This window comes from Haplochromis burtoni, unplaced genomic scaffold (genome assembly GCF_018398535.1).
Source record: "Haplochromis burtoni strain Fernald_Lab_line unplaced genomic scaffold, NCSU_Asbu1 Contig_96, whole genome shotgun sequence".
NCBI classification, from domain to species: domain Eukaryota; kingdom Metazoa; phylum Chordata; class Actinopteri; order Cichliformes; family Cichlidae; genus Haplochromis; species Haplochromis burtoni.
In genome coordinates, this window is record NW_024582457.1 from 125,912 (window position 1) to 153,298 (window position 27,387).

The following is a 27,387-nucleotide window of genomic DNA, read 5'->3' on the forward strand; positions in this document are numbered from 1 at the left end:
CAGATTGTTTGGAGACAGGTTGCCTCCCACCACGCAACCTGTGCAATCACCTTGCAACCAAACATGGTGGCCCAGATATAAAGTGTTTTGCACATTCAACCTCTGGGCAATCAGTTGGTCACTGCGACTACTTGGAGTTGGTCTTTCTCAGAAAAAAAAAAATCAGTGCAGTCACCTGGCAATGATCAATAGCAAGCAGTGCTATTTTTAATCTAGTGCGACTGAGCCACTGATGTAAGGTACTGTGCAGGTAGGACCAGCCCTGGCTTTGGTTTGATCTAGAGTGTGTGTTTACTGCAGATCTGCCATCTTCAAAGCATTAAAGTGTGTTATTGTATGGCCATGGTAGAGCTCTGGGGGGCTAACTGCTGACGCTCACCAGCTATAGTACTAGCATGCTGACGTTTACCAGTTGTAGTCTTTAACGTATTAGCATATCAGGTGTGCTAAAACTGCACAACAGAGGCTGATGAGATTTGGAAAAACAAATGGGCAAAAGTCTATCAGATAAATAATAAAATAATATAAGTGAAAAATATGAGCCGCTGGTAGCACTAGTCACCAATGGGACATATTTCAGTGAGGGCATTCCTCCTGGCCACCAGGACAGACAGCTAACATGGAAAAAAATTTACAGAGATGGCTTAACTGATAAAATAGACTAAAGGAATTAGAGGTGTGTGTTATGCTGCAGGATTTTACTCATTAGCCGACACTGCAGCTCAGCGATTGTGTCATTTGCCATTAAGTTTACAACATATTTCATAATCTCTTGTGAAGAGCCAATAACTCCGGAAGACATTTGATTTTATGCCACATTGCTGCGCTCAAAGTCACGTCTTCACGCCGATGAAGATTTCAACTTTCTTTCGCTGACCGAGAGTTTTGGTTGGTTTCTCAAAATACGCGATGCTTTCATTTCAAATGACAGAGCCGGCCGATTGCTATAAATGAATAATGAATTTCATCACCTACTGTAATATGAACACATTTCATCTCAGCGCAGCAGCGTGCATTGTCCAGAACAGGGGAGAAGCCTAATTACATAGCTACAGCATTGGGAAGACCGGGCTTAATCTCTTATGGGTTTCTCTAACAGATGTATCCAATTAATGGCCTGTCTTTGAAGAAATGTAGATGGCTACTTCTCTGGGAATTTTTAAAAGATGACAGGCGAAAGCGTGAACACAACATAAGCACGCGTTTACGCCAGCCTGCCTTTCAGTGTTCATAACCTGGACCTAAATTATTCATCTTCATTTTGATCTGCTGCTTGATTGGCCCTTACGCCTCTGCATTCGTTTGATTAATCTTCAAACTAAAATAACGAAGGCAAAAACAAAAAAGCATATATGCAGCAAGTCGGATGACCTTTCGGTTTCCAAATTTTGGAAGCAAATTGGAATCAATGAGATCGAATTGTCCAGTCTGGGCTTTATTAATGGAGTTGGAAATCCAGGGGCAACTCCGGAGCGCCTGCACTTCCAAGGGCTCATGTTTATTTTGGGATGCTTATAACTACCGGAAATGAAAGCCCTGCATTACTGAGGAACTTAATATCCTCTTTGACAACTTATTAAATATTTACCTGTAGCTTTCACACAGATATCATCCAGGAACTTCAAAACCGAAAAACGTTCCCATCTAAAAAGGGAAGATTTGTCACTTTCAAAGGCTCCTCTGATACTCTGATCATTTATTCCAAACAACAAACCATCGACAATCATTTGTTGATTCAAGTGAAACTGCAAGCTTTTTGTTTTTTCCAGGTAGCAAGTCTGTAAATGCAAATCACCATCAACATAAAAACTCACAGCAAAAAAAAAAACAGGTACCGTCGGAGCATTTACAGAGCACAGAATGGCATTTATTTGAAACATGAACACACTGTACCGAGAGAAATACAAAAAAAGCACTTTCAAATCAAAGCACATTTGAACATCCAGAAAAAAAAAGGATAAAAGAAATCAGGAAACAGTCGAGTCCTCGTGAATTTACTCGTCTTTCTTCGTTGTTGTTCGCCTGTAACTCTGCACTGCGCTGTCCTGCACAGCAAGTCTGCACCCTAGCACTGCAAAATGAATCGTGCACAGTCTAGTCTGCACTTTGGTGGTAGAGGGACGGGTGTCGAGATTTGTCGGATGACACCGCGGGTTAAGAGACGTTGAGGCTTGCACCTCCAAAGACAGCTGTGTGTGTTCTATACATTCTGTTGTTTTATTGACCTCTGGTCCAATACATTGCTTAATAAAATACAGATACTATAAAAAATAGTCTTCCACTGTTTCAGCATTAATGACTCCTATATTTCATATATATATTCATAAATAATTTAATACATAGATAAATAGATATTCTGTGTGTGGATTATAAACTTTCATAAAAGCATCGTTTCAGTAATACAGGAGTGACTACAGTATTAATGCTGAAATGCTTGAGGGGTGCTGTCCGACCCTGATGCCCGGTAGACTGGGTGAAAGGCTGAGAGTGTGCATGAGGCTCGGCACTGGTGTTGCGTGCCAATGTCCCTCTCTCGTCGCCGTGCCAGTCTCTAGCTCCGCTGGCACTCGTTCTTACTGCAGGTGGCTTGACGCTCAATCTGCCACGTGCCTTCCTCGTATGTGCAGTAGCAGATTGTGCACTCATCGATCTTCACCTCTCGGCCAGCCGGTATCACCGCCGTGTCCGCGTAGCAGTTTGGCCCTGTAGGTGGTACAGACATAAAAGAAATAAATAAAGAGGAAAACAGGGCACGACAGACAACAGGGCTTTTTCAAATCTTTCACAGTGGAATTTCAAATTTAGCTCATCCATTTTTAATATGTTTCTTTTTGTGTTGTTGGCACAGTGTCACATTATCGAGGTCAGACTCACACTGAGAGCCCTGAAAAATGCGTGATTTGCTTTGTTCCTTTGATTTACAATGCTGTGGGACCTTTGCTGTGGTCAGATTAAACGAATACAAACTTGATGATAGTCAAGTTTTTATTTTATTGTTAAAATTCTGAAAATTCCTTTCATGTACGTGCAGAAGTCATTTTAAGGTTGCACTTGTCGGTTCTTTTTTGCCTTTTGAGCGGCCAAGGGCTCTGCTCGGTGTGAGGGGAACACGCAGTTCAAAGACCGAACACGACTGAAAGTCATGTTCTTTTGTGCTTCTCAGTGGATCTCAATCAGTTATAAATTCCTCAAATTCGCAGACACCTGTGTCAGCCGGCCTATTTATGAAATAGGATGGTAAACTGGTGCTTGACCTCCAGTTCATTTCAATTCCTGAATCTGGTGAGTGACATTAAGCATCAACATGAAGATACTTTCATTGTTTTCACTCACGTCTGGGAACATTTACTTTATGTAAAACCCTACATTCAAAAATTTCCCCGATATTTTGCTCAGTGCTGACATGACAGCATCACACGGTTGCTGTAGATCCATAACGTGAACCTCGTTTTCTACCACATCCCCAAGGTGCTCTGCCCGTGGAGGCCATTTGAGTACAGTGAACTCATTTGACATGTTAAACAAACCAGTTTGAGATTATTTGAGCTTTGTCCTGCCAGAAGGAGCTATCGGAAGATGGACAGTGGTGTAGTAAAGAGATGGATAGGGTCAGCAACAATACTCAGGAAGGACGATGTCTTAAAATGATGCTCAAAGTGAGACAAGAAAATATCCCTGACACCATTACCACCGCCATCACCACCAGGCTGGACCTTTGCTGCTGTAGCCCATCAGCCACAAACTTTGATGTGCTGTCTGTTCAGAGATCTTCTTCTGCATACTACGGTTGTAACAAGCGGTTATTTGACTCACTGTTGTCTTCCTAGCAGCTCGAAGCATCTGACCATTCTCCTCTAGCACCAAAAAGTCGATTTCAACCAGAGAACTGCAGCTCGCTGTGTATTGTCTCTTCTCTGGGCATTCTCTGAAAACCATAGAGATGGCTGAGATGGGAAAATCCCAGCAGATCAGCACTTTGTGAAATACTTACATCAGGCCACCTGGCACCAACAACCATGACTTTGCCACTCAGCAGGATGTCTTGACCATGTCTATATGCCTTAATGCATTGAGTTGTTCATTGGCGGATGAATTATTTGCATTGAAGAACTGAAAGGAGAGTATATTTTAGAGTATATTTTTGCTAATGCCAGCATTGAGTGTTTTTGGTAAGGGGGATTATGAAAACATAATGTTAATGGCTAAAGATTAGAGAGGACACAGCCTAATGCCAGACAGTCAGTGCTCTGATGCAGTCCAGACCTATGCATCAGTTAGCTAGTCAGCTACAACCAACCAATTATCCCATACACTGACTGCATCAACCACCAACAGCACCAGAGTTTGTTCTCTGCATTCTGACGCTGCCAAATGTGCACGCTTAACAATTGCACTGATTTAACCCCGGCTATTTCCAGTACACAGAACACAGAGTTCCACTCAGGACAGAGCAGCAGCTCTATTTCCACTGTGGTTTAGCTGGTGCTATTCTACAATACATCAGATATACTGTCACTCTTGCTGATGCAATCTGAATGCATTTTATACATTTAACATTCATATTTTTTAATTGTTTTCTAATGTTTCTAATGCAGTGTGCAATTCAAGCTGAAGTAGGTTGCTATTATGGAGGGGCAAAGTTTCAGTATCATGTACAAATAATTGTTTGGATGGGAATAAATATAAATTAGTCATAAAGGAGGACTGGCAGAATTGTTTGGCCATATATTTCAGCTTTTCACAAAGGCTGGTGACAGAAAACCTTTTGTGCAAAAGTACATTGTGCAATGAAGGCCAGTGGGACACATGCCAGTTTGAAAGTGGGGCAGGACTTCAGTTATTGTTAAACTGCTAATTTTAGATGTTATATCTGTTGCATTGACCAGATGGAGTTCAGTGCAGTTGGTTGTCTTTTGGTTTTTTGGGTTATTTTTTTTGTTGTTTTTGTTTTTTTATTTTGCTTTAAGACAGTTTCATGACATCCAGGAGAAGCTGAAAGCAGTCAGTCAAAGAAAAGAATGAATTTGCTGCTCGTCAGTTCATTTCTCTCAGTGGAAAATGGGCTCTCTCGTCTGGGCTTTTCATTGACTGTTTCCCAAAATAGTGTTCTGTTATGGGAATATAAGAGGCCCGGAAAAATATAATGGCTACAGAAGCATCAAGAATTTGCTAACACCCTTTCTAGAGTCGTTTCTGATGGCAAGGAAATGAAAGGCTTTTCACATTTACCTTTATGATCTCAGGCTTGCGCTTCTCTTAAAGGTGGAATTTATGCAGCTTCCACTCTGCCATCTATCATCAACCGGCTTTGAATCCACTTAAAATACACATTCCTGGGAAATCATTACAATGTTCTTCAGACTACTGATTGACCACTTATGGTTTAAGCAGAACAGCCCTTTGATTCAGTCCCAGCTCCCATCAGGATAAAGATTACACTGAATTCTCAACGACCTGAATCAAACGATTATCTCATCCACTGTCATATTCTGAAATTAAGGCATTCAACTGAATCCTGTCTTTTATTTTTGTATGGTTTGCACATGAGAGGTATTCAATTACATTTCTTTCCACGCTCCTTAGATTGGCTAAACCACAAGCACTGTAAAGCATATGTCTGGCTGAAGGCAGCTGCTCTCCTCTGCAACTTCAAGGCTGGACTGTGAATTGTGCATAAAAACAAATTAAGCACTGTTACACAGTGGTTTAATATGGTTTTTGAAGTGCACCCCAAGGGACTGCATCTTTTTTTTCTTCTTTTTTTAACTATTTTGCAGGAAATTGGCTCTCGCTAATGGAAATTTTGATGTTAGGTAGTGGTTGTTAAGACCTGAACAACTAGCCGAGAGAGTCGACAGAGGAAATAAAAGCTGTAGTCCAACTCATTTTGGTGCTTCTTCCCATCTGGCAACACTGGAGTGTACAAAGAAATCTACTTGCCATGCTTACAATACAAAAACACAAGTGTCCTCCTCCTATCGGACAGAATTACCTTCTTTTGGTCCTAAAGTGTAATGGGAATGTTTTTGTCTAGTGAATGTGCCCGCGTCCTCGACTAGTGGCTGCAGAAAAAGTGCTCATAAATCATCCATTATCTCTCCAGCCGCACGGCAAAATATAAACACCGCGGGAATTGCTTCCACAACAACAGGTGTAGCATAACAATGGCTATTTCCCTTACACTAACAAGGTCTTGAGCCACTCTGTTGTATAATTAAGATGCTGATAAATGGGGAGTCTTTCAGCTGCAGCCACCGCGTTTGATTGGACGCAGCGCCCAGAAGGAGCGAGCCTGCGCATCAATCAATGTGGACAGTTTGCCGAGGCCTGTCAAAATGTCAACCCCAACACGTTTATAAGTCTGTACATGAACGCGCGCACGCGCACGCTATCTGAATAACAACTCATCCTGTGGCCCGGGCTGCTGTCGCTACTGATTCATCATCATTAGTAGCATTTAAAGCACTGAGTCTCCAGTAAGGGGATGCATATGTCAAGGGTGTGCTAGGAGAGAGGGGGGGAAATGCGAAAAATAATCTCCCACTTCGCGGCATTAATCAAAAGCACTTCCTTCGTGGAGCCGGGATTAAAGCCCGTCATTGACAGTTGCATGACACTCATTTGTGTTAATTAATGCATGGATTTAGCCCTGCTGTGCTTACTCATTCCTCTCACCCTATTATTCTGCCATTCATATCACACCCACCTTTTTGTCATTGTTTCATTAATATAATATAATATAGCCCCATCTCTCCGTCACTCACTGTGGCAAAAAAAAAGGGTTTTATGGGCACATCAGGCTTCACAAGAGCTTTTGAAAAACACCCGAAGAGGCAGAGACAAATGGACTGTGCATGTGCATGAACAGTTGGACCCAAACTGTCAGTGCAGCGTGTTAGAAGTTGGCATGGGAAGCATGTGAAAGAGATAGCCATTAGCACCTGTGGCTTTTGGCTCTGTAACTGCGCCAGATAATGGATGGAGAAACGAGGACACATCCTGATGATCGCACCCCTTAATTCTGACATGTTAAAAACAGCCGCATTATAAGGTAATGGAAAGAGAAGAATAGCCGAAATCACTCATCTTAATGCATTTCTTGGGTACATTTGCATTATAAATGCAGAATAAAAACGAGGCTGCTTTGTAAGGGCAGAAAGAGGGGGGACTTTGCAGGGATTTCACAACAATATGAATAATTTCTTTCAGAGATGCTCGGTGAGACTGGTTTTCTAAGTAACCGCCTCGCTTAGAGAGCCGCTGACTCTTTGGTTTTGTGGGAGTGGCACCTTGCGTGAAGGTTCGCGTACGCGCACAGATGATCTTTGCAGCCAAGCTACGCAGCTGCACTCGAGCAGCTCGACTGTCGTGACCAATGTCCTTTAAAGAAAGGAGCCTCGAGAGCCATCACAGCAGTGTCCAGGTGACAGTCTTTGCTGCAAGACCTTCATTTACATAATCCTTTAAAAAAAACCCAGCGTGTTTAAAGGTCTGGCATCAGGCCTAGAACATGTTTTTGTATCGTTTTGTTCCTCTATGGGTTTTTTTCCTGTACTGAGAATGTATTTTCGAGTCACATTAAAATGGACTTTTATTCAGGAGAAAATGTAGAAAATAACACTTAACAAGCAGACCAAAGCCGAAAAGCATTCAGTGACCCAGTAGTACTATAATGCGACTAACTATTATCGTCATTATTGCGACCTTTCGCTATTGTAATAACTCAAAGTCCAGTAATGGGAAAGAAAATGGCCTTTAAATAATAAAAATGTTGTGGTCCAGCAAAAAAAATTAAACAAAAAGGGGGGGAAAGAAAAAACTAAACCTTTTGTGAATTGATTAGCTTATTAGAACAGATGCAAAATGCCCTGCATGTAATTCCACGTTTGCCTAAAAAATTAAACCAGTGCATGCATTAATCTTGATTTCCTCATGACATTATTTATAACAACAAATACTACCCATAAAGTCTGTTGCTGGATGTCATTTTGTTTGTCGTGTAATAAGGAAAGCTTTGGATTCCTCTGCACATACGAGGCTCTAATAAATGCCACACTCTGTAGGGTAAAACTTAGAGGTCACTGCTACCTTCCAAGTAGCCTTGCCAAGACTAAAAACATAAGCGTTAGTGTGTATGTTAGACTGGCATCAGTAGTAGTCTTGTGTCCTTTCCAAACGTGAGGAGTATGCCATTAGCTTTATTATCATGTGAGGTTACAGGTTACGTTAGAAAATTATCTGGAACAGCCACAGCGTGGGAGCCAATGTGTGAAATTAGAATAATGTTCTCATGCTCGTCATTCGGTTTGGGAAAGTTCACACTCCAGCAAGTGCAGCTAGATTGGTGTTAGATACTCCAACTCATCAGGTATTCCCCATTTTTTAAATTCTTTCTCATGTAACAGAAAAAAGGAAACATCGACCGATAAGTTTCTCATTACGGTTTAATTTACTTTTCCCTTTTTTCAAAATAAAAAAAAAATCTTGGATGAACAGTTTCAGCCTCACTTATTTTTTTTTACCCTCATATGATGTGTGTGCATATTTCATACACTTACAGTAGCTTTCTCCAAGAGCCTGCTTTTACTTTCTTCCGCGAGAAATCCATCGCTGTACATGCTGAAATGCTACTGGAATTTCAATGATAAATTAGTCACAGTTATTACTGTAAGCTACATTATGGTGTGAGAAGTGTTTGATAAGTGTACCAACATTAGCCTAAGGGGCTTAGCAAACAGTCAGTAATGAAGCAGCATTATTTTTGCATTCATTGACTGAAACTAGCTCTGTCAGCTGCACTGGTCCCTATCTGTGGCATCAGGGTGAAACGGGGGATGCTTTAAATGGACAAACCAGACCATTTTATATCCATACAAACAATTTCCCTTTTGACTCATGTGTTTTTTGATGTCTGTTTTTTTAAAAGGCCCGTCTATGAATCATGCCTTTCTTAGTTTAAATGAGCCCGTATCCCTCTTGGCAACCAGGCTACCGTGTCTCGTGCTGCTCTATTTGAAGTGATTTTGGCTCCGGTTCATACTGTTTATCACACCCCCCCTTCCAGATTAGTGTTGACCCTAATGTCTGAGTCTTGGAGAGCACCACTTGTTTCCTCGTGCGTTGCCAAGGCAATACCCTGCAAGAGCAAAGGACAAAAGGGAGGGGAGCCACGGCTGAGGTGCAGACGAGAGCGACTTCTCCTGCATTGATTTTTTTTTTCCTCTAAGCGTTCTTCAAAAGCAGATGCAGTGAGAGAAAACTTGGCTCAGAATCTGCAAGAACGGAAAGCGCCACGTCTTTACCAATATGTCCAACAAAAGGAAAGCAACACGTCAAAACATATTGGCAGGAGGAAAAAAAACTAAAAAAGGGAGAAAAAAGACAGACTCCAGCTTAGAGTATAGAAAACATGTTTTCCCCCTTCAGCTCGCATTGACTAGATGTTCTTTGCATGAATCGATGCTGTTTAATTAAACTTTATGGCATAGAGCGAATGATGGTCACAAACTTTTGAGGGCTATGAGACCATTTAATTGCAATATGTTCCACTGCTTTAAGATAATGAGTGAAAAATGATGAGAACCTGCCCCCATTCACAGCTGTTCTTTGATATTCATGAACAAATGTCTGGGGTGGATGTTAGTGATACCTCTTACTTTCATCTTCCTCCCCTGGCTCTTCCCCGAGTGTCTCCTAGCATACAGGGTGAATAACACATCTGAGGCAGGGTGCTCTGCCATAAGCATTGATTTTGCATGCCTGAAAAGGCCAAGATAATGCCTGTGCATAATTGATGAACTTATCAAACATTGAAATACCTCGTTGTATTTTTATCAATAGTGAGGAAAATGGTAAAGAGGCGAAGTGGCTGTTTGCTGGGGAATGAAGGTAAAAGACAGGAGGGATTACTTGTTGAACGAGAAACCACATCTGAGGGTTTTTTTATCTCTACAGATTTTAATCTTTCTTTCATTTTCACTTCTCTTCGGTGCTTTTTTTTAAAAAAAACAAAAAAACTTTCCTGTGCACACTACCAGCCTCCTTCCCCGTTTGGTGTCATCTGGGTGAGTGTTTAATTCTTTCTCATTAATGAGCCCGAGCTTTGATGTGACACTTCGGATGCACCGCGGAACCTGGGAGGTCTTAACATCTGCCCACAACTCAAACAACATCTGTAGACAAGACAAACAACAGAACCAGAGGAGGAACTCTCCGTCGACGACCTCTACCATGCCTCCCCCCCCCCCTTCTTTTTTTTTCTTCCTTTTTACATCATCTGTATTTTATCACGGAGCCACCTCTTCGGCGCTGTCTCATATCGAGTGCTGCATGATCAACAGCGGCAAGATGGGAGCTGACAATCGATGATCCTCGTCATCTAAATGATGGCGCCTGCAATACCTGGCTAAGAAGCATCATGAATAAAAGACAAAGTGAAATCCGATGGATAATCGTTTTGATATTGAGAGGAGCTGAAGGGAAGATCAGTGGTGTCATTTGGAGTGATGTCTCATTTACTTCTGTGTACATCTAATTAGTATAGCCTCCAATTATTTAATAAGATGTCCCCCAGTTAATTTTTCACATTTTTATTGTTCTTTGTTGTCAAGTCCAATTAAGTCCACAAAGAGATGCATCTTTTGGGGGTAGTTTTGTATTAGTTCCTGACAGAGATCTTAATTTTCTGGGAGCGGATGGCGTAGCGCGCAGAGTCCGACTTTCACAAAAGATATCTGGTGTTTGTTTGTCGAGTGCTCACGCCTCCTGTTTGCACAGCCGCAACCCTGTCAGCCGTGGTCGCAAAATCACGAGCCAAAAATGATTCCCCGTCCAATAAGAAGTTGTTAAACACACACTGATACCAGACTCTCGATTCTGTGTCAATTAACACTTTGGGCTCTAATGTTCACAGCTATCGTGAACATGCGAAAACACCAGCAGGAGGCAGAGCAAAAGTGAGGAAGGAAGTGTAAATTATTGGCACGATCCTAAAAATACATAAAAAGTGTACCTGCTAGAGTTAAAAACAAAAAAAGCACAGCAGCCCGACTGCTGCACAAATGAGGTGTAAATGTTGCCAAAGTCTATTTCTGTATTCTCATAAATATCACTGTGCTCCTGTAGATTATGCTCCCTAAAGGAGTTTGAGAGCAGGCTGACAGACGCTGCATGACGATGACGAGGCTTCTACTTTTAGCTAAATGTCATAAAGGTATATGCATGAAAACAAGTATTTGAGACAAGTTTAAAAGAGCACTCTGGTCATTTAGTCCTTCACTTCACTATATTAAGGAACACAGACAGGAAAGTCCAGATTTCCATAATGGAACTGAGCAGAGTCTCATCGCGCCCAAAAGTGGAGGAAGCAATTTTGGGTTCTCATGTTTCTTCGCAGATTCAATTCAGTTTCTAGTTAAACAACATAACGAGTGGCTTTACGCAGCCGACAAATGATTTGGACATTCATGATGAATGAATCACTGAATCATCGGTACAAAAGCAACGACCTTTGATCGTAAAACGACTGGTGGGAGAAATCACTGGTCGCATTTCGAGATGAAACATCCAGTCACTAAGCTGAAAATTGAGCATCATCATCGTCAGAGCTAAACATAACAGCGTTTGGTAAAAACAGATCGCTCTGAACTTTTGGCCAATTTGGGTGTAATTCAGAATATATGGTGCACAAGTGTAACCAGATTTCCAGCTGAGCACACAAATAATTGTAATGTTAAATCAAGCAGCAGGCTCCTGTGTTTCTCTGTGGAAGTACACCGAGGGCTTCATTAACGTTTTTAAGAGTGGAGAAATAATGCTTCCAGAACCAGCAGGTACTCCCCCACTGGAAAACTCTTAAATATGGTTAAAAAAAAAACAAATTTTCCCCAAGTTAAAGGGCAACAGACTACACATAAAAGATGCACTTAGCTGCCAATCAATCACTGTTTGCAGATTAGACTAGTGTTTCAAAGATATCACTTTCTTTTGGAAGTTATAAGTGAAAAAGGTGTTCTTTAACACCATTTAGCTTGGTTTGCAAGCTGCATGCATAATTGTACATGTGAAATACATCAGTACAGAACAGCCTACCTGCTAATTAACACATGAGCAGAATAACTCTAGAATCACACTCAAAAAAACAAAAAAAAACAAAAACTGGAGCACAGACATCTTGGACGGTCTGTTGGTATAATTAACCACACAACAAGCCGTATTATTTGTCAGATAATTACAGATCAAGAGGTCCAGAAGAGTGCCTCCAATTAGCCGAGGTGATGTCTAGCAGCAACACTGCGTGTGCGTGGGTCCGCGCACACGTGCCACTCAAATCAGTCACGCCTTTAAACATATATAACTTTCAAAGTTAGACATTTGAGCTGATAGCATTAACTTTAAGGAGCATGGGTGTTTCCTGGACTTTTTAAAATGGTGTGTCACGGGGTTACGAACAAGACATAAATCACAATATGCAAATAACTGTGAGCAGACCTCCTGCCTCCATAATCATGCATGAGGAGATGCAGCTGTCCATAAGAAAAGAGCACAACTGCAAACCAAATGCAGTCTGGTTACAATCATAAATATGTTTTATTTCATTGTTGGGTAGAAGAAAAAATAATCTCACATCAGGAAACAACGGGCAGCCATTAAAAAACCTGTTATATCACCTCTATTATTAGCACTTTTATTGCATTTTGTTATTCAATATTGACAATGATGTATTGAGCAGGACAAGTTCCATAAAAAAGGATTCCCAGTCCTTCTTGTACCCTCTATAATTTCCGGCAATGGCTGCATTGAGGAAACAGCATCAGCCTTGCCCCTGACAAAGAGCGAAACTTCTACACTGGCTTCATTTTTCAGCTCTAGAGGGTGTCAGTTGGCTAAAATATAAAATCTCCCAGCCCAAGCTGAGATTAACTTGATGATGTTATTAGGGTCATCAATTTAGGAAGCTCTAACAACGCCACAGAAGACGTGCCCTACTGTTTTTGCAGGCTGAGTAGTTAACACTTTTAACCACACAATCCCCATGGGCTACAGTATTCCTCGCGACGGTATTAGCTGTGGCCAGATAACGTGTCATCCCTTGCATAGCAAGCCGCATTCATTGAAAGGTAATGTGTGGTAATCTTATGGTAATAGGGACTGACGTCAACCTAAAACTGAAAATCCTTATCGGGTGAACGAGCACGTGGATTTGGGGATACTTGAGAATACAAATGCCCGCTCTCTTCAATCTGCCACATCTCTGTGCATACTGTACGGGATCTACATTCGTCTCCTGGACTGCCGTGCCTACAAATGTGGCCCAGCTAATCCACTGGGCATTTCACAGGGGGGAAATTATGGAGCACTGCCCAAAACTGCCCAAAAAGCACTCTCAGCATGATCAATATGTGCATATATATAAAATGTGGGTGTACAGCAAAAATAAATAAATAAATAAATAAATATGGAAGAACAAAGGACCAACATGTACTCCCCAAGATTACAGCAGCCAAATATTAATAAAGTGAGCGACGCTCTATGACTACCAATCTTTTTCAACTTGCTACCACTGGAAGGTTGTGAGACAGGCTTCTCATTTGAGCGGGACGATCTCTGATTGATGACTAGTCATGAACATTCATTACATGCAAATTCTAATGTCTATAATACTTCCAGAGTTTAAAATGATACATGACTAATGCTAATGTGATATTCTGGGTGCAATGATAATGAACCGATGGCAGACATGTGCTGAAGAAGAGGTGTTTTTGTGCGTGTGTGTGTTTTGTTCATTTAAGCCAAATTCATTCATCATCATCTGATCATCTGTTTCAAATCGACTTCTAATTTTCCCATTTGGCATTTAATGTGTAAAAAGTTCCAACAGACGCCCGGAAAATCAAAATATCCCACTTGCAGTTTTACCCGGAAAAAAAAAAGACACTACCAGCAGCGCTTGTCACCTTGTAAGCGGTTCATACAGACGAAGCACTTTCACATGCAGCGGGTTCTGTTTTCCACATGCAGATTGTTTGCTCTTGTTTATAGCAGACAGCCTGCGCCGCTTTAAGATTCCAAGTCAGAGATACATATCGCAAGTCATCATTCTTTTTGCTGAAGGAAGCAATGTTGCTGACATTGCCATGTTGCATTAGAGTCACGCCAAGAAAACAAGGGGGCATAATCTAGGACATGCTGTCTGGAATCATCGGAAACAACTTCATATAATCGACTCTGAGCTGCAGAATTCCTTCTTCTCAGGCAGGCCGAAGCTCTCAAACCAACGGGATCATAAACTCCACCCCCCCAACAGCAGCAGAAGCAGCAAAAAATGCAAGCGTATCTCAAATCTCAGTACCAGACAGTAGACGGATTTGGAACATATGCTACAGAATCAATCAAACAACTCTCGAAATGACATTAAGAATGACGCAGAGAAAAAAGTAATATTTACACAAAAACAGGCCACGACTCAGAGCTCATTAGCCATACTTTTTTGCCGTGACTTCATTTAAACAGATTTGATCCGATGTGGCAAGATACTGCACACACTGCAGTGCAGCATGCTGCCTGCTTTGCGTCAGCGAAATGATGCTTTGCTACCTCGCTACTCCTGTTGTGGTGCCCTTGAGCAAAAACTGGCACTAGTGGGGCTTTCATGCCAATGCCACTGGGATACCAACTGCACTGGAATGAACTGGCTTGTTGAAAGAAATCATCATCTCCACTCACCACCCTTGCAGATGGGACAGCACTGATCCGGCTCGTACTCCGGGTCCACGCACTCCGTCTGTGGGCAGGCTGCCACAGAGCACAGCACCTCTCCGCTCGGCTCACACCTGCACTTCTCACACGGAGACACCTGATAGCAGAGAAAAAAAAACATCAATTAATGCTCTTACAAACAGTTCATCACATGCACAAGTAAACACAGGTGACATAAACTCCTCCCATATTAATTGATTTCTTGCCATCTTTGTCTAAGATTCATTTATTTCATGTCTGTTTAGCCAATTGTCTGCCTTTCTGCAGCTCTCTGTCTCTCAAACACACACAACCTGCACACACAAAACACGCCTGCCTGTCTGCCTCCTTTAAAGACTGTGTGCACTCAGTGTCACAAAGCCACATCTATAGGGAAGCCCCATCTTTCTCAACTTCATTGCCAATGAATGCCTCATTTTAGAAAGGGCTGAGTCGAGAATTGAACTTCACAATCGAATCAGGGGGATATGAAGAAATCAATAGGAATGGGAAACAAGAAGGAAGATGCTTCCAATTTTCTCGCCGCGTGATCAGAGTCAGGAATTACTGAGTTATCCGAGCGTTCCTGTATATCTCAAAGTACAGCAAATGTAGCACAAAGGCAGAGCGCACTTTGAATTACATTTAGCCTGCAGCCTACAGTGTCCATGCAAAGCTCAGTTTAGCAGCTGCATGTATAAAGTCATATACATGTAGTCTTAACAAGAGAGCAAAGGTTAATTCCAGCATTGCTGTAGATTGCAGAGGCTTGCGCCTCCGCATGGCACTCCACTGTGAAAATGGAGTGAGGTAGCACTTAGCACAATGCCCCAGAATGCAGCAATCAAGCATTAAAACCTGCCTGTTGCTTAGTTTCAAAGCACCCCCTCTTCACACAGCAGAAAGGCTGATGTATGCGGCTAGTGGCAGTAGAGGCTTTCTGTAGATTTGGCTCAGCAGAGAGCTGTCGGCAACAACATGAGTTAGAGGAAGACATCCCATATTAGCCCCAACCACCTGGTGAGACACTATCCATTATAAATAGGAGCATTAGGCGCTGATAAATGAGACCTAACGCTGAGACTGTGGTGCAGTCCTGAGCCGAACCTTTCAAAGTGGTGTCAGAAGATAAAACAACCATCTCACCAGTGTATTTCTTCTTCCTCAAACACCCACATGCAGCAGTGTGCTGCGCTGTGCTGTTGTAACACTACTATAACTGTAACTTTTATCATGTGTATCAACAAACTAAATATGGAAACACTCTGCTGAAGCTGCACTGCTAAATTCAGCCTCCAGTAACATTGTGCAGAGGAGAAAAAAAGGGAAATAAAAGACAAGTGCTGACCTTTGCCATTATAAATTTGCCTGCCTGCTTGCATGCTGCAAGGCGAGGTAACTAGCTCCTGTGTAGTGCCTGTGATAAACTCCACTCATGGCGAGGGAGTGTTCTGTCAGCACTTCTTTCAAGTTGGAGCATGTCAAAAATGAGTGAATGCAGTTAATGGGCTCACCTTAAACTCTTCTAGCGAAGCATAGATCTTGCCCCGAAACTCACAGTAGTTCTTTTTCTCCTTGCACTGCGGGCAGCACTGGCTAGTGTCCACTTTGATGCAGCGAGGGTGGACCTTGGGACATTCTGGCTTGGAGCACAGAGGGCCTTCATCTGTGCAGAGGCAAGGGCACGTTGAAGGGCCCGGGGTGAACTGCTCGCCGATGGCAAAAACAAAGCCGCTCTCATCCATGCAGCCTTTCCCCCTGTAGTCTGGGTACGCGTACTCGTCGATGGCGTCCAGGGAGAGGGTGACGTCACTGGTCGGAGCTTCGTCTATTTGGTTCAGGCTGTCCTGTTCGCTCCACAGCTCCTGGGAATTCTCGCCTTTAGATCCTCGCGCCTGAGAGCTGAGGTTTGACCTGGCAGTCCTGTTGGGCCCTACAGCATTGATTTCCTGCGGCTGTTCCTGGGCCATGTATCCCAGCGGCTCCTCTGCAGTCTGCTTGTCCTGATGTTTGTCCTCCCTAGCTTGGGTCAACACCCTTTCCAGACGCTCTTGGCTCACCGGTAAGGTCGCGATAGGATTACACAGAGCGCCGCTCATCATCAGGAACCCAAGAACAAAGAGAACTTCTGCTGTCATGGCAACGGAGTGCAGCATCTCTCCCCACCACCAGCGAGGTGGGAAAACACCTTGGCTCACATAACACACTTCACATCTCAGGTGTGAGCCAGTCCATCTGGAAAGAGAAAATTAAACTGGGGTTATGTGCTCGGCATTTTGTCACTTTTTATCCAAGGTGTGGCTTTTGTCTCATTTAGCCTCGAGAACAGGGCAAGAAATTCACTTCAGAGCACTGCTTCATCATGTCTGTCGAACACCCCGCCGAGTGTGATGCAAGCCTGCAGGATCAGTGAATTGGATCATCAGGACAGGGAGCATTCATGGGGCCGTTGTAGGAAATCGATGCTGCTTCATACTGTAACACTTCCCTGCATCAATCGGGCTCAGCGGTGATAAAGTAAAAGAAAAATGGTCAAAAAAACCTCCAACAACTTGAATCTCGTAAGCTCTTAGGGAGAATCAGGATCAATGTCTAGATTTTTTTTCTTAAATGAATCCCAGTCAGCTGTACAAAAGGAAGATTTGATTTGAAAATAGAACATAATATCAGTCTGGAAAGACAAATTTCCTTTGCTAGAGCTGACTGCAGTGGCCAGCTTTTGCAAAGAGGAGCATTAAAAGTTTCCCTCTAAAGCTCTGTCTCTCTGTTTTTTGTTTTTAAATCAGAAGTAGAAGCACATCTCTTTCCTTATAGTTTTCAGCACTGCCAGGAGTCAATATACAACAGCTGAAGTTAAGGAAAATCCCAGGATCAACTGCTGACGCTGCACACACTGCAAATTTCTGAAAAGCTGTAGTCAATGTTTTTGTTTTTGTCTCCTGCTTAACTTGATTTACCGCACCGCCTTGAAATTCAAATGCCCGCTACGATGCTTTGCTGCATTCAGTGGCCTACTTCCATTCATTTCCCTACTCCCACCAAATGCTCGGCTTAGCTCGACGCCGAGCTCCGTCTGACGGGCTCGTCTAAGAGTTGACATCCGCGGCCTATTTCGTTAAACAGAAAAGGTGAGATTACCCCTCATCGATTGACTCGACAATTAACTTAAGACCTGTCCGCGTTTGTTTAAGAAATAGTTCACCATATTGATTGGTTTGTCAGCGTCAATGAACACAACTAATTTCCAACAGAGTGTTTAGGAGCCCTAAACAGCAGGTGAAGAGCTGAAATGGTAACACATACAGCAGAGATAGCAGCCGCATTAATTCTACTGCGAGGAAAACAAAGTCTGCATGTTTTAAGCCACGCATTTTGATATTCATTAATTCTGCTCCATTCTGAAGGAATCAAAAATGCTGGAATTGACTGCTGGCACACCAGTGGTATTTGAGTAGTGTTTTAGCTGAATTGCTATGTTTGAGGCTGAATCCTTGGAGCTGCTGTGGAACTGAGAGGAAGCAGAACAAGGTGCATACCGATAACACTGTTGCAGCTGAAAGAGAGAGAGAGAGAGAGAGAAAGAGAGAGAGAGAGAGAGATGCCTAGGCCTCATTAGCAAAAAGGACCTCATTTGGCTTTTTTCAGTCTCACCTCTCCACCTTAACAGCTGCTACTGGCTGTCACATTAACACCGCTGCTGGTTTTTGCTGTTGTGCTCTCCATCCAGACTGAGCTCTGGGTGGCCCTCAGGCTTTGCTGGCATTCGGGAACAGAACCTCATCCATAACATCATGTTAAAGGACACAAGGATGCCAATAGATCTATATTTGCCCTTCACTGTCAACAGCTCCCACAGATAACCGGCAACAAGTTAGTTCCAAAGGTAACGCAGTCGGTACGGTGTGTGAACAAGCTGATAATGAGTCATGTGGGTGTCGTGTCTCGCAGGCGTTCTCTCTTTTCTCATTACGTAAAAGTTGCTCGAGTTTGTGTAACTCTCACTGTCACTTCATACAAATGTGGCAAATTTGTAATGAAAACGTCAGCGTTGTGACTTACTAAACTTCATCTGTGCAGCGTAACAAGAAGATGCGGTGCATTTTATAACCTTTAAGCAGGCACGCAATGCGAAAAGGCGCACTTGGTTAAGTGCCATGAAATAACAGTTTGTGTTTGTGTCCTGTGAATAGGCTGTAGATGTAAGACAACCGTAACCACTGTGACGTCTGTGAAGCCTCAAGCTGAGTGCTTTTCAGCCGTCAGCATCTTGGTGTTTTGACACCAGACACAACATGACTCTAATTGGGACCAATATGTACAAAAACATCATGTCTTTCCCATCCATCCGTTTCCGGTTAGCCAGTTTAGGATCACGGTGGGGCTGGAGCCTGCCCCAGCTGTCATAGGGTAAAAGGTCGGGCACAGCCTGGGCAGGTCGCTACTCTCTCACGGGGCCAACACAGAGTGAGAGACAATCGTTCATGCTCACACCTATGACCGATTTAGAATCACCAATTAACCTAACCCCATGCAGATCTTTGGACTGCCGACTGTGCTTTGCATGCTGCTGCAACATCATCATACAGTCACTTCTATTTATGCTTGCTGTTAAGGTGCATTATTCTCCTGTACGATAGGGGTCACCACTCAGACAGTGCCGCCACATCAGCGCTGATATAGGAAGCGAAGAAGTCAAAACTGGAAGCAAAGACATTGCAAAGTGTTTGGGTTTTGTTTTTTAAATGTTTTCCACAAAGTCTCATCTTTTCAAATTGTTGCAGTATCTTCTTCAGTATATCTATATATCTCTGAGATTCTGTACTGATATACCATTAAAACAGCCATAAAAAACAATACAATGGTACATTTGTGCATTCAACACAGCTGCATTTTAGGGTTAATGCACCAGATTACAAAAATCAAGAGGTGCATGACCACGAGTCACAAAAATATTGGCACATGCCACTGAATGTAATCAGCATAAACACGATTTAGATCCTTTTCCATCCAGTAACACTTCAAGTTAGATATTTAGACCATAAACACGTTTAAAAACGTTTTGAAGATCATAGATGAGCCATTTCCCCACAGACTAATATACAACACTATGATGCACGTAACTTCAGGAGTCGCCCCCTGCTGGCCATTAGAAAGAATGAAGGTTTAAGACATTTCTTGGTTGATAGATGAAAAATCCTCACAAACTAAAAAACGTCAATCGTTTTAGTTTGTGCTTATTAATTTCAAGCTTTTCAGACCAGCTTTAAGATCCATCCTCACTGGCTTCTCTGTGGTGCCATAACCAGTACATTTATTCTCTTCCTATTCAGACAATAATAAGCACTGAACACACTTAAGTCTCTTTTCCATTCTTCCTCCAACATACAACACAGTCAAAGGGTTGCTAACTATCCACTGACAGAGATGATATACACTGGTGACGTGAGTGCTCACTACAGAACTACATGTGTACCCATGGCTGAAAATAGTCCTAAACAAATGTACCATTTACTTGCTTTTGTATAACTTCTACTTCAAGCCACAGTTCCCTGCTGTTTTTATGAAAACACATACTCCTGATAAAATAAAATAAAAACTATTACATCTAAGACCCATTTCATTACTTCAGGAATCAATGGGATAGCTACTAAAAGCCGCAGACAGGTTTTGTTTCTGGTATTATTTATTTATTTATTTTTCTTATTGGATTTGTTAAAGGTAAGAAAAGGAAACAGTAGCATCTTTTTTTATCTCTTGACAACAAACTCTTTACAAAATTATGCAGATTCCCAGCATCGGCAAATCAAATTGTTGCCTACATCCATTAGCCTTATCCTTATGCCATCTTGCCATTTTCATACAGATCACATTTTTTCCAAATGTCTATCTAATTAATTCTCCAGCACACAGCATAATGTGTGCCAAATGTCAGGAAGATTTACAGACTGGATTGAAAACACTGAAAACATTTTCACTGTTCAAGATGCCTTTGTGGATACTTCTTCATTACCACTCCTCAGGTTCAAGTGATGGCAAGCGTTTTTTATATTTATAATGTTGCATATAAGCTATTTGCTGAAAGGTCATGGATTTATCTTTGGCCTACAGCTCTGCAAAGAATTCTGGGTTTTTTGCTTCACTGCTCTATCTTCAGTGCTCGCTAAGACGTTCTGGCAGGAAGAGAAAAAACACAACTAAGAAGTGACATGAACATACAATACAGTGTCAGTCTACATGTCGCTGCAGAATACAGCATTTAATATTACATAAATTATTTGCATTAATCACCTAGTGTCTTTCACGCTGCAACCATAGTCTCTTTAGGGACCTAATTGTGATGTAGCAAGTCTGTGTTTTTGCCTGCCGAGGTAACAACAGCGCTCTTGCGCTCGGTCACAAACCCTGCACAGGTGTGACCTCAAAGCACATCTCAGATTTATGCTAACTACCGGCTGCAGCCATCAATCAAAAGCATACCAGAGATTATATAAGCTGGTATCAGTGAGTTCATTCACACGTGTGACACTTCAGAACACCCACTTCTGAGCAAAATAAAGAAGGAAATTCAGCTTTGTAAGTGGAAAAGCAACTCTCCAATTAACAGCAAATACTTATCGCTGGAAAACAAACACTTGATGGAAAATTAGGTGTGTTTATGTGTATATATTTTTGTTTTTATGGGAGAGCAGTCACTTTTTGAACCACACAGAGTCTAGTGGATGCGCATTTTCCCCCTTTTTTTTTTTTTTTTAAATCACTTTGGCAATTGGCAGGATTCTGTACTGTGCCAAGTGAAGTGGTGCAAGCAATTATTAAGTGACATAAGGTGCTAAAATGAGATTAAGGTCTAGGCAAAGACTTTTTTTTTTAAGTCAGTTAAACAAGAAATATGTATGAGAAAAGTTCAAATCCCCAGACATGCAGTTTGTATTATATTACAGTGCCTTGGACCAAAACAGTTACACTAACACATGCATCATAATAATGCCAATAAAAAAAACCAGAAGCTTATCTTTGCTGTTGTGCTGAGACTTGATCTGACGGTCGTCCAATTTTTGATTAATAAATAATGATGCAAACAGACTCCAGGAGAACAAACCACACACCCCGGGAATACAATATATATCTCAAATATAAGACTAAAACGTCTCTGGAGTGGTCATATTGTATTAAAGTTTAATGACTGGGACTTTAAAGCAGGTTATGGTCGGCCGGCTTTCAGACAGCGATGTGAAAGTTGTCGGTTCAAACCTCAGGCCTGACAGGCTGAACAGCAGGAAGACCTCTGCTGGAAACTGACAGCAAAGGAAGCAGATTTCCCGTGAAATACAACATCGCATTCATTAGTATAAAAACAGATTCGGGTCTCTAAATTCCTGCAACACATGCGCTATAAATCATGCACTACTATAGAAAAATGTGGCTGTCTTGTCAATACATTTCATATTGCACTACACCATCCAAATCCCAGATAAATGTCTTTGGATTTGTTTTACTGGCTAATATAAGTCTAAGGGAGTTAGATGTCTCATGGGTTTAGCCATCCCCAAACATTATTCATGTCACTTTGTAGGTTAATGTACTGTCTGCAAATGACTTCACTGCACATAAAATGTAATTATTTCTGTTTGCATGGCTGATGTAACCTATTAAATATTCATATCTTATTTAATATTTCCTTGCTTGCTATATCAACACTGTTTTATGGACATTCCTGTGTTTTGTCACCTTCATTATACCCAGCTTAGAGCAGAGGAAGGGCTCTGCCTTAATACTTTCCTGCAAATTGGTTTTTAATAAGGTCAAATAACATATTTAAGGGAGAACATATGCAATTATTAATATTCTGCAACCAGGCAATGCATGGGTCAAGAAGAAAAGCACTGACAGTGTTCTCCTGTTGTAATGCACTTTCACTGATCATAGCTACATCACAGTACATGAAACTTGCCATTAAATATTGCGCGTTTTTATTATAATTTATTATTTATTACGCTATTTGTTTCGACTGTGCCTTCGAAAGCAGCCTGTTGTTTTTTCCACCTATATTTTTCCTGGGAAAAATACTAAATAATTTGATTTTCTCTGGATAAATTAGATCAAATTTATAGATACTAAGTGCTAGCCCAAAATTTAATTCCAGGGTACTAAGAAGATGTAAGAGATGGATGCATATCAGTATGTCCATATTAAAAGAATGGGAATTGCCTTACTGTATGTTACAGATTGTTTTCCCCTCGTCCACCCCAAACTTCACCTGATATGCCTTCATATAGCTCTATCCTTCAATTCTCTGCATGCAGTTAGCAACAATTACCATATACACAGAGGATGTAACCTTGGATTTGTGTCTATCTAACTGAAGAGAATTTTACAGGGACATGCAAACGCCTGCCCTCTTGAAAATTTCTGTTTGTACAGTTAAATGAATAAAAGATGTCCTAATTTCCACTAGGAATAAAGTTAGAGTGAGAAAATCAAGAAACGAGGAAACAGCTGGGCACCCTGTTGGGCACCCGGCATGGTCAGTGCTTAATAGCTAATCTTTTGGCAAGTAACACAACTTGCTGTAGAAGTTAAGAGTCATTTATTTATTTACTCTGAATTTGTTAAATATTCTTGCACAAGCTTCAACTTCTGTGTTCTTTTGAGGTTTGGCCACAGATTTTTCATGGCATTTAGGCCGACAGACTATCAGAGCCATGGGAAAAAAAACAAACAGCCTTTAGTTTCTTTTTGTATTTGACTCTGAATTTTAAGGTGTGTTCAGGATCATTGCCCCGATGTAGAAACCAGCCTCGTCTCATCTTCTCATCTTTTTTTACAGACTCAAACTGTGATGCTTCTAGAGTTTGCTGGTATTTAATTGAATCTATTCTTCCCTCTGCCGGTGAAATGCTCCCTATTCCGCTGGCTGCAACAAAAGCCCAAAGCACGACCTCTGTGAAGTTAAAGAAGTCTTCTTTTCATGAATTCTTCTTTTTTTTCTGTGAAATCTACCTCAAACACATCTGTGTTTTGCCTTTCTTGCAATCCAGGTGGCGGCTGTCTCTGAACATTGTCTTGGTCTTCCAGACCTCAACTTGATCTCCACCACTCCCGTTAGCTTTCATCTTCCTAACGAACTGAGCAAAGAGCTCCCTGAATGCCTTCCTCCCATAGCAGTCCCTTGCTTTGTAGGTAGAGTGCTGTTTGGGTGCAGGATTCTTTGACACAAGCTGAAGAAGTCGGAGTATTTATAAAACTTTGAAACTTCCAATATGGTGTTTCATTATGACAAGTGTGAAAAAGCCTTGGAAAAGATAATCCAAGGTTAGGAAAGACTGGGGGTAGTAGCTGTGGCTCATGAGGCAGAACTATTAAATTGAAAGGTTGATGGTTCAAGCCCTGGGTCCTCAAGTCTGCATGGCAAAGTATACTCAGGGGGGCAAGATACTGAACCCCTAGTTGCTGCCAATGCATTCATTATATTGCCAATGTGTGTACATATTAGATAGAAAGCATTTCAGCATAGGGGGAAAAGGTGCTTTGTGTGAATGAGGCACGCACCTTTCCTGTTTTCACACTCTGCAGTTCTACACAATAGAAATGACAGACAAATCTATCTCCAAATGTTGAAATAGTTTTTCCCTTTTTGGAGTTCACTTCATTTTCTACTCACTTAACTGTTCACTGTTGCAGAAATGTGGACCAACCTTCTGCATGCCACTATAATTATCCCTTGATAATACAATTGCATTTTGTTATTCTGCTCCAACCATTAAAATTGCAAATCTAACTCCTGCCGGTCCCCGTGCTATTACTTTTGAGGACCGACCATGCTTCCACTTCCATCTGACATTTAAATATTTCTGTGGCTTCCTGCGCCGGAGTGAACGGACTCAACACCCAGCCTCGGTGTTTGGCACCAGCACCAGTTCAGTCATTATCGTCGCTGAAGTTATAAATCCCCTCTGTCAAAGGCCAGAGTTTTGTTTACATCTCAGGCAACCGAACATAGTAGGTTTGACCACTGAGGTGCAGCAACAATGATTAATCAAGACGGGATTCAGCCTAGCTGCAGCTTCACGCTTCAGTGAAGCTCACCATCGCATTGATTCATGACTCATAAATTATTGTCGTTTTCATTACACAGCAGAGCGAATATGGACGATAAGTCCTGCCACAACAACCTGAGATCTGAGTGCAATTTTTAGCTCCACCTTGACAAATACGATACTATTATTCATATAAATTGAACTGGCAAGGTTTCAATAACACAAACCGTGGCGCTTGAGTTGTGTAAAGGCTGACCTCCCTATTACTTTCTTCTTAGATGTCACTCAGTTAGGGCGGTTGATGGCTGTTCAGTCTCGCAATAATGCTATAAATAGGGTCAAATGTACTGAGGCAGCTCGCTCATCTCCAGAAATTTTCTACACCCTAACTAAGCTGTTTGTTTCTAATTAGCATTTAATCTTAATTAATAGGAGTGGTATTTAAAAGAATAAATAGGACAATTTGCAAATCTGATCCCAGTGAAACGCTTCACGGTGACAGAAAACGATGGGAAAGGGATGCAGCAGTGGCGAGACTACAGTATCAGCACCCTTTTTTGTTTCCTTCTCTGTGTAAGGCTGGTATAGTACACAACGTATGTCTGACAAGCAGCACTACCAGATAAGCAAACATCATATTCACATTGTCTTGGGGAATGCAACTCCTGCGAATGTCCCTATGTAAAATCAAAGTGGATGTCATTGAGAGGAAAACCATCTCCTCAGGGCTAGAATAAACTCAGACAGACAAATATGCCCTCGCCACTGCATGCACTTCATTTATTGCACACAGATTACAGATTCTCCTAGTTAGACTCCTCCAACAACCCAACATGCCATCAACATAACAATTTACTCTGAGGTCTGCTTCAATTTATGACAAAGCCGATCGCAGGGGATGAGATGTGAAATGCTTAGGCGGTGGTGACTTGTGGGCTTGGATCTGACAGGGCTGAGAGAGTATTGAATTAATGATGCTGCGTTTTAAAATTCATTTTCATACAGATAAACAGTGTGAAATGATGAAATCCAATTAGAGCAATAAGGGACACTAAGGCAGGATCCAAGAGCATAAAGCCATCTGCCAGTGAGTAAAGATTGCTGCAGGGCTGTCTAATTGAATTTTGTCCTCTGACTGTAAATCTTACTAGTGACCCAAATCAGAAGAAAGTTTGCCTAAACATGCAAACCAACAGCCCTTGCAAAACTGTCATACAGGCTTTAAGGTTATAAGCAGTGCAAGAAGGTAAGTGGTTTGCTCTTGCAACAAAGCCAACTAGGGAAAGTCTGAGGCTGGAACTATGTTAAGGAAAAGAGAATTTAAAAAGCTGTTTTTTGTGTGTTTCTCAATAAGAACAAAGAGAAGTGATGATGATGATGATGATGATGATGATGATGATGATGATGACAGTGATGGGTATGCAGCTGGAACACACCCAAAACGGAACTAGCATTTCAATAAAAAAATAAACAAATCAGAACAGAATTTACCAAATAATAATAATAACAACAACAACAAGCCTACAGTATCACAAAACATATAGAATCCTGAGACCCTACCCCCTACTTTTCTGGATACTATGAATATATTAAATAATGAATACATTGGATTGTGGGTTTCGGCTGCCTGCTCGGCTCGGCTCGGCTCTGCTGGTAAAGGCTGTGCTGACTGGATGGTGCACCCCTAAGTGTGTGAGCAGAGTCTGAAACCTCTCTTAGAAAATCCTCAGTCCTATTTTTACATATTTTTAAAAAAAAAACACACATAATGAACTTACAATAACAGCCACAGGTGCAACAGTAGGTTGCGACAATCTGCGTTAGTTTTCTCCAATCAAGCTAATTTGCATGGGATTAGGTGATAGGTGCAATTAAATGCATGCACGGTGGCTTTACTGTGACACAGAGAGTGGGAACATCAAGGAAATGCAAAAGAACATTAGAGCAGAAAACATAAATTAGCTTATTCACAGTCAACTAAGTTGATCTGAAGCCCGAGCGTTCAAGCAATTTAAGACAAGCAAATAAGAGAAGAAGAAAAAACCTCCACACAGGAACATTGATGCATCCTTATTCACCTGTGATCCTCGGAGTGAGTCCGTATCCGTGAGTGCGCTGGGTTCAAACACACAGCCTTCAGCCTGCTGGACAGCGGAGCTCAAGACAGCAACAAATGATGTGTAGTGTAGAGATGGGAACAGGCGCTCGTTAAGCCAGTCAAATGCACAGTTTCCCCGGAGGAAGCTCGCAGGTCATCAGCGTGCTGCGCTCAACTTTCATCGGCGCAGTGAGTGAGAGCGCTCCGTCTGCGGCGAACAGCCACGGTTTCAAAGCGCTACTGATGTTGCTGCCCTACACTGGCACTTTATTTCTCACGGTGACAAAAAAAAATTAAATAATTTAATAAATGGGGGAGAGAAGAGAGGCAGCAGCGCTCCGACGTCACGTTCAGCCGAGAGACCGCTAGATGGAGCAGTTAAATATGGCTCCAAGACAACAGGCAGTCAATTAGTGAGCCCGATGGATGTTTCACAGGTCGGTTCAGAAGGTTCACTCGCTGCTGTGATTAACGACTTTACCTAATTATCTGGAATTAGGGAGTCGTTTTCCATGG

At 41.9% G+C, this 27,387-nt stretch overlaps 1 protein-coding gene across 1 annotated transcript; it reads right to left on the minus strand.

Moving 5' to 3' along the window:
- Nucleotides 1–1,233: 1,233 nt before the first annotated feature.
- On the minus strand, nt 1,234–27,168 carry vwc2 (von Willebrand factor C domain containing 2). The gene is made up of 4 exons (XM_005927039.3): nt 26,852–27,168; nt 16,251–16,971; nt 14,725–14,854; nt 1,234–2,703 (listed from the first exon to the last, which is right to left on the minus strand). Exons 2-4 carry the CDS (start codon nt 16,890–16,892, stop codon nt 2,552–2,554), a joined length of 924 nt encoding a protein of 307 aa, XP_005927101.1. The 5' UTR covers nt 16,893–16,971; nt 26,852–27,168; the 3' UTR covers nt 1,234–2,551.
- Between the last annotated feature and the right edge of the window lie 219 nt (nt 27,169–27,387).